Consider the following 8239-nt stretch of genomic DNA (forward strand, 5'->3'; position numbering starts at 1 on the left):
GAGAAAGAGAAAGCAAAATAGATTTAAGCTGGATGACAAATTACTTGATATATGTTATTACATTGATAGGAATGTGTGACATCATTTTTTTTCTTCTTTATTACTCTTTGACAAAAATTACTGATTTAATAAGAAGAGATTTTTTTTTTCTTTTTTTCAAATGAATTTTTAACTAACAAAAATGAAATCATCAAAATGATCATTAATCTTTGATAAAAACTTTTTCTTTTTTTTTCCAAACAACTATTTCATATTTTGGAATAAAGTAATATGGATAATAATTGCTAGAGCTAATAAAGGGGTAACAGGAAATCCTGTAACAATGAATGAAAAGAGATGCCGAGGATAAGGGTGGAAATGTAGGCGGAAAAACAAAAAAAAAAACCAAAAAACTCATAGAAACAAAATATATACATTTAAAAATTTTTATATGAATTTTTAAAGTTTAAAAAGAAAAAAGAAAAGATAAAGAGACATAGAGCTTTTCCTAAAACATTGATAAATTTTTATCAATAAACTTTAAAAAGATAAGAGAGTAAAAAATCAAGGAAGCTTAATAAAATTGACGAAGGATATTTGAGATTGGAAAGAGGATTTTGACAATCGACCATCTGCTACTCATGACAATTGATCATGCATGGGATAATCAAGGAAGTGTTTGCCTTTATGTAAGCGACATTTGCCGATACAATCTTATACGACGGTAGTACCAGGAGGTCAACAATAGCTGTCTAACCTTCAAATAATAGAAATGATAATTAGCTGACAATAAATAAACACAGCAGACAGAATGGGAGCAAATTTAGGAGAAGAAAGAAGGGAAAAATTAACATATTTTAACATATATATATATACATATTCAAGTTATTTGAAAATTCCACAACAAAATTCAAATTTTCAAAATTTACATTTTATGATTTACAAAATTTTAAAAAATTTTTCTTACTCAAATTTCTACTTTTTTTTGAAATCCTTCCAAAAAAAAAAAGAAACTGATTCATTTCATAAAGCAACCAATGCTGTTAAGTTGTTTAATTTGCTAAAATTTTCTTCCAAACAGAGCAAAAAATAATAGCAAAAAAGTTATTCAAAAAGAAAAAAGAAGTTGTAAGAAAAGGGTAAAAATATGGACAAAAAAAAAAAAAATTACAATTTTAACATTACTACCGGTAAATGTTTATAAATACATATTTATAAACTATTCGAATATAAAAATAACACAGTGATCTTTGGTGAACAAAATTTATCACCCTTTTATGATTTTTTCAAATAAATTTAAAATTTTACTATGCAAAATTAACCTCGTCATCTCTTCCTTAATCATGAATGAATGAAAAAAAAAATGTTAAATTTTGATTTCATAAATGAAATCAAATTTCTTGTATCAAAATTTCTGATGATGTATAATGTTTCTGTAATCAAAGAAGAAGACTTTACTTAAATATCTTCTCAATAAAAATATTTCAAAAGTATTACGAAATGAGATGAATGACTCACATTGTATTGTCGATTTATCTGGTCGTCGTGGGCAACCCGAAAGGCTTCTGTGATGAGTGTAAAGGCCTGTTTGATGGCCTGAACCATCACAGCCTGGTGTTGGACAAGTTAACTTACCAGCTTCTGTAAATGATACTTTTTCAGTAAAAGAAAAAAAAACACAAATGAAAAAATATATTCATCAGATTAGAAATAAAATCAATTAAATTTAATTTTTTTTTTTGAAATCCAGAATAAGATTTGAATATGACATTCAAAATTGAAAAAGCATTTAAATTTTCCACTAATGATTACTTAGAGATTACTTAATTTCCTACTTTTATATTTACTAATGTTTAGATTTATTTAAATTTCGTTCATTTTCTTGAAAATTGAAAATTATTCGGAGAATCTTCTTTTTTTTTCAATTTCTTGCTAAAAAAGTATTTCAAACTGCATCATATGAAGTTCAATTATTTAAAATTGTATTACATGAAATTCATTTATCATAGATCAACTATATCTGATCAACCAATGCAAGATGCTTTTCGATTAATATATAATTGCGCATAACAAGCCTAAAATCCGATCCTATATGAACTTTATAGAAAGCCTTAAACAATAATCCATTTAATGTTTGCAATAGCCAAATATGTCAAGTATGGCTGGATTGTGGTCTTAACCCAAAAATCCCACAGTATCTTATCATATATTGAGTAGTTCGAATTATAAAAATACATGTTACAATAATAATTGTACCATTTCGATTCTTGAATCCGGCTGAGAATGTTGATAATGAATACGGAATTTTCGATGGACTTCGAAATTCTCCAACACCAAATGATGAAAATTGTACAACGGGAGATTTCCCACGTGGTGTATGAGATGATTGAGAATCGACGGAAAGTGGTGATTGCGGTGTCCGTGATTCCGGACTACTGCCATGTTCCGAGCAGTTCAAATTCACAGCAGTAACTGCGACATGATGTTTTGGAGCTGGAGTGGCTAATGATTCCACGCTAAATGGAAGTGGTTGATGAGCCTGGAATGAAGTGATACCTGACGATTGTGACACACGGTCTAATGATGTTTGATTTCGGGATAAAGCGGAAGTTGAAGGTTTGCAAATGATTTTATCAGTTGTTTCGATTATATCATTTGCAGATTTGCTTGTATTTCCTTCTGAATCCTCTTCTTGCTCTTCTGTAAGCTGCTCAACAACATGCACGATATTTTTTGCTGAAAACACCTTATTCACTTTATCCCTTATTTTTTTTTCTTTTACATATTTTTTATATTTTAAATTATAGACCTAAAAGGAAACAAAAAAAAATTTTTTTTTCTCCTCCCTTTACCCTATCCTGAAAATATTACTTTTAAATTCATTTATTGGATAGTAACAAGTAAATAAATTGTTCAAAGTAAGTTTAGACAAAGTTATCATTAACTGGTATTTTTTTTTTTTTTTACAATGTAATCCACCTTCGTAAGAGAAATTTAACGATCATAAAATAAGCATCATTAAAACCTAATAAAAACGTATACTCGGAAAAGACAATTCGTCATGTTACTGTCACATATCTCTGTAATCATTCCCTTTCACATTTCCAAATTTTTAAGGTACCAATTACATACAATCTAATGATAACACTACCATTTCCACATTTTCAATGATTTGAATAAAAAGCAATTACTACTGTATGATTGGATACTAAACTCCTAATATTTGGATAAAAATTTAACTTCATCCAATCATTAAATTGATGAAATATATTGAATGTAAAATATATTATTTGTTATAAAAAAAAAATTAACATCAAATAATTTTCCTCTTTCAACTTTTTTTCTTTTTTCTTTTTTATTCTTTGGAATTTTAAATAAATTTATTAAGAAACTGAGAAACTTCACAGTAAGTTATTAAGAATTCCTTGAGGAAATCATCTTTTATGACTGAATATCCCATCCCATTCAATATAACGAAAGGCAACATCGATATACTACTACTACTTGAATTCTATTTTCCCATCTAATTTATGTCATAGTATTAGTATCATCACTTAGCGTTGCGACAAAAGATTATTTGATGATATTTGTGTCAACCATTCATTAGTTTACAATGATTTGAGCAATGACTATTTCAAAGTGTAAAAAAGGTTCAAATGTCAACAGCAATGGATGAGAAAAATAAAAAGAAAAAATATAAATAAAAAAAGATTTTAGTTTAATTAGAAAGATAAAAACATTCATATCTTCCTATAATGCCTAAAATATGAAATGAAATTTCATTTTAGTTACAATAAATCATTGCATATTTTGTTAATATTTTTTTAATTAAACAAAAAGTTCAACTAAATTTGCCTAAAATAAGATTAATGATTAGAACGAAGAAGTGTTAGTTTTTGTAAAGAATATTTATAATGAATAAATCTAAAATAGGGATGCATCAATTTATTAACATCTCCCTTTGACAATTCACTAATATATTATTATCATTCCTTAATTATGCATTTTTAATTGATAACATTTAATAAGTAGTAATGGAATAAGTAACGTAAAATAGGTTGTAATAAAAAAAATAGCGCAATTGTCCGAAATTGATCCAATAATGAAAGAAATATTTTCATTACATTCATTTTATTGTATACTCTCCCTCTCTCAAACTATTCTTATCATTAGAAGAATAATTTTAATGTAAAAAGTTTGAGAAAATGGAGGGAAAGGGATGATAACAAAAAAAAAAAATGAAAAAAAAGACAAAAATAAACAAAAAAACAAGAAAAAAGGAAGTGATTAATTTTTCAATCAAAAGATGAAATGTAAATTTTTGAAAATTTTGCAAAAAAGATTTCTTTGTAAATTTTTGAAAAAAATTAAAAAGGATGCAAGAAAAAGGGAACATTTTTCAATTTTTCATTTAAAACTAAACATTATCCTACAATCAATGAATACAATTATTTCGAAACTCTATGCAAATTGCTAATAATGCAAAACATCAACACCATCAACATCAACTACCACCACCAACAACATCATCATCATCATCATCACCATATGTCTATCCTAGAAGTCACATTTCGGTCTATGAATTTCATGGATTGTCAATAAAGACATAAATCATGCAAGCATTCACTCAATAAATATATATACATATATATGTTACTTTAGTTGCACGAAATGAATTTAGCAACATCCACTATGATCGACTAGGCTTAGGCTCTAAATAAGTTATCAACTTGGCTTATTTATTGACATCTATAGTAGCATATTATTTATATTTCCTTACAACGATACCTATTTAAAAGTAAATACATCATTTCCAATATATCGATATCGATAAATCATATTGTTAATCAATACACTAAATAATATCTATTATTGAATATACCTTCATATAAATTTAACAATATGATATGATCGATAAAATTTATTGGTAAAGCAATGAAATGAATAAATGAATTTTAAAAAGAAAAAAAAAAAGAAAAGGTAAAAATGAGTAAATGAATACACTAAAAATTATATTCGAAATGAAATTTCAAAAAAATTCTCAAATCAAAAAAAAAAAAGTCAAATCAATTCAATTAACAATGGATGAAAATATTTACAAATTAAATTTGATTTATCGTATATTTCAATAAAATGAACATTTAAAAAAAAAAAAAAAGAAAAAAAAAATGGAAAGAATTACCATCTGGTTTCCTTCGTCGTTTCACATTGTTTATATAAGGATTATTGGTATCATCACCATGATGATTACTACTATTGGTGTAATAATCATTTGTTATCATATGACAATTTGATGACAATACCTTAGTTGGTATTAAATCATCATTTCCTGATGTAGATGATGATCGACGTGTTACTGAAGTAGTCTCCAATTCGGTAATTGATGTTTGTTCAACGCATAAATCCGAATCATCATGATCTTTTACCGGTGGTGACATTGATATTTCTTTTGATGAAACTGTTGTTAAATTTTGATGCAAATTTGTTGCAGTTCCAGGATGATGTAATTTTGTCATTGCTGCAAAGAGAAAATGTGGTGTTGCTGTCATTCCTGAAAATTATTTCATAATATTATTAATATCATTATATTTTAATATTTATTAATATATACAACTAAACATATATGCATACATTATTAGTAATTAATACAAAAATTATTAACATAAATTTAAATGTATATTATGCATTTATACATTAATGATATTCATTGTTAATGACTGATATAAATCTTGACGTGTAAAATACGTAAATTGAATATGATATCGTAAATTATGGTACTGGGGACGTAAACCTTAACGTGTAAAGAAAAAATAACGTGTAAAATTGACGTGTAAATTGAACATGTAATTGACGTGCGAATTGAACATGAATTGTAAATTGTTGTATTCATTATAAATTACTGATGTAAATTTAAACATATATTATGGATTATACAGTAATGATAATCATTATTTATTACTAACGTAAATCTCAAACGTATTAGACGTGTAAAATACGTGATTATAAACTATGATACGCATTAAAAATAATTGACGTAAATCATAACGTGTATATTATTAAATTCATATAATAACATATGAAAGAATAGGAGAGAGAGAGAGAGGGAGAGAGAGAGGGAGGAGAGAGAAAGATATACGATAACTAAACTGATCTCATCATTGATACAATTTTCCCATTAAATAACTAAAAGACAAAGATGGAATGAATGGTTGTTGGTTATATCGTGATAAAACGGGAACAGATAACACAATAATACTGTTACTCTTACTATATTCTTACCCGAAAGCTTAGCTTTTTGAGGTTTCTCTTCTCTCTTTTCTCTCTCTCTCCCCCTCCTCCCTCTCTCTCTCTCAAACAAAGCATATCCGAGGTATAGTAATTGTCAACGGTAGTGTGACAATGGGTAGTAGTAACAGTTGCATAGATCACATGCAAAATAATGATGATGAGGGAGAAGTGAGGAGGAGGAGGAGGGTTAGTTGAACACAAAAACGTCAACTAACCCCCGCGGATGGTTCATAAAGTATGTCTATTGTGTGTGTGTGTGTCTGTCTGTTGTGTCTGTGTGTGTATGTGTGTGGGTGTGTGTCTGTGCTTGTATTTGTCTGTTTGCATGAAACGATATGGGAAAAACTCGAAAATGTAAGTAAAGTATCTCATCTCTTAGAAGTGATAATAAAGCAATAAATGAAAAGAAGCAGAAAGAAGGAAAAGGAAGCATTTCGAGGTGCTACTATTTCAGTACTTTCCGTGCAACAAAAGCTTAAACTGCGCTGTCATTACATTTTCCTCCTCCGCCTTTTTCAAATCCCCCTCCTCCCCCTCCTCCTCCTCCTCTTCCTCCTCCTCCTCCCCCGTATATCTTGTGGGTAGTAATAAATACCCGAATATAGGCAGATAACCTATCTCTCTCTCTCTTTCTCTCTTCATTATTGCATTTAAAATCTTTTAAAAAGGAAGCCGCTTAATGGATAAGATTAGGACATCTAAACACAGTATCACACTTCTTTCTCTCTCCTAAAACTTATTCTAACTTTTAAACTTACAACAACTCTTCCTTTCATTCTTCTTATTTCTTGACCTTTTATGACTTACTATTAACTTTCACTCTCTCACTCTCTCGCCCTCTCTCTTTTTGTCAACTTTTCCATTATGTTATTTTTGTTTGATTTTAATCACTTCGTTTCTTATCTTTTTTCTTTCTCTCTCTCTCTCTCTCTCTCTCTTCCTCTACATTTTCAATTCGTCCACTTTAGACAAGATTATAAAGTCTAACTCTCCACTAAGTAGCAACTACGGTAACTACCACCTGCTTCCTTACCAATCTTTTTCCACCATTTGCTTTTTCACAAAATCTATCGCGTAAAAAAAAAAAAAATAAAAGTCGAAATATAGGAAGATCCTATTTTTCGATCTTTCTTCTCTCTCCTTTTTATCCTTCCTATCATTCCATTGCGCGCATTTTAAACATCTGCAAGTTTCACAAATCATTTCTTGCATGCATTATGCATGCATACATGCATAGTGGCGTATTGCGCAAAATGTAATTTTTTGCATCATACAAAAAGCGATGATATGATTAATTTGTGCACATCAATTCCTGAATTAAAAAGCATACGATGGTTACTAATATAAGATAATTGTTTCTTGACTAATTGCTAGAATATCTTTCTGACCCAAGTTACATACTAATTTTAGATTGACCCTAATCATGATTAATCAAAGGTCACGAGACTGTCATAGTTAGCTGCAATTATCACTTTTGTAAATTTTAGATTAACCCTAATCATGATTAATCAAAGGTCACGAGACTATCATAGTTAACTGTAATTATCATTTTTATTTAAATGATATCAACATTTATGATTAATTAATTATTAAAAATTTCAATATGAAACGGGAAAAAAAGAGAGGAAACAATGCGATCACAATATTTAATTAATTAATCATTAATTAAATTATTTTCAAAATGAGAAATTAAAAAAAAAAACTAGACAGAAGTGGGAATAAAAATTCCTGATATCATTTGTCCAATTTTCCGGAAGTTTTCCATTTAATTTTTCAGGAAATTATTTTACAAAATAGATCTCTTTTTTCCTGATTTATTTCGTACATTATTTTTTTTTTTTTTACAGTCGTTTTTACTTATTTGGTATGAATTATATAGCAAGATATATTAAACGATATCTCGGGAAATTACATATTAAATAACTCGGGAAATTACATATTAGACGATAGTTCATGAAATTACATATTAAAC

At 28.0% G+C, this 8239-nt stretch overlaps 2 protein-coding genes across 2 annotated transcripts; both read right to left on the reverse strand.

Annotated features, from left to right (window-relative positions):
- Positions 1-2131: 2131 nt before the first annotated feature.
- Positions 2132-2715, reverse strand: LOAG_10625 (MBCTL1 protein; the record flags this gene model as incomplete). Its single annotated transcript, XM_003146149.2, has 1 exon — positions 2132-2715. A coding segment is annotated over one exon (584 nt), but the record flags the coding sequence as incomplete, so codon positions are not given.
- A 1737-nt stretch (positions 2716-4452) lies between these two features.
- LOAG_10626 (hypothetical protein) lies at positions 4453-5528 on the reverse strand (the record flags this gene model as incomplete). Its single annotated transcript, XM_003146150.1, has 2 exons — positions 4453-4536; positions 5283-5528. The coding sequence occupies 2 exons, from the start codon at positions 5526-5528 to the stop codon at positions 4453-4455; spliced, it is 330 nt and encodes a 109-aa protein (XP_003146198.1).
- Between the last annotated feature and the right edge of the window lie 2711 nt (positions 5529-8239).

Source organism: Loa loa (assembly GCF_000183805.2).
Source record: "Loa loa unplaced genomic scaffold supercont3.691, whole genome shotgun sequence".
Lineage (NCBI taxonomy): Eukaryota > Metazoa > Nematoda > Chromadorea > Rhabditida > Onchocercidae > Loa > Loa loa.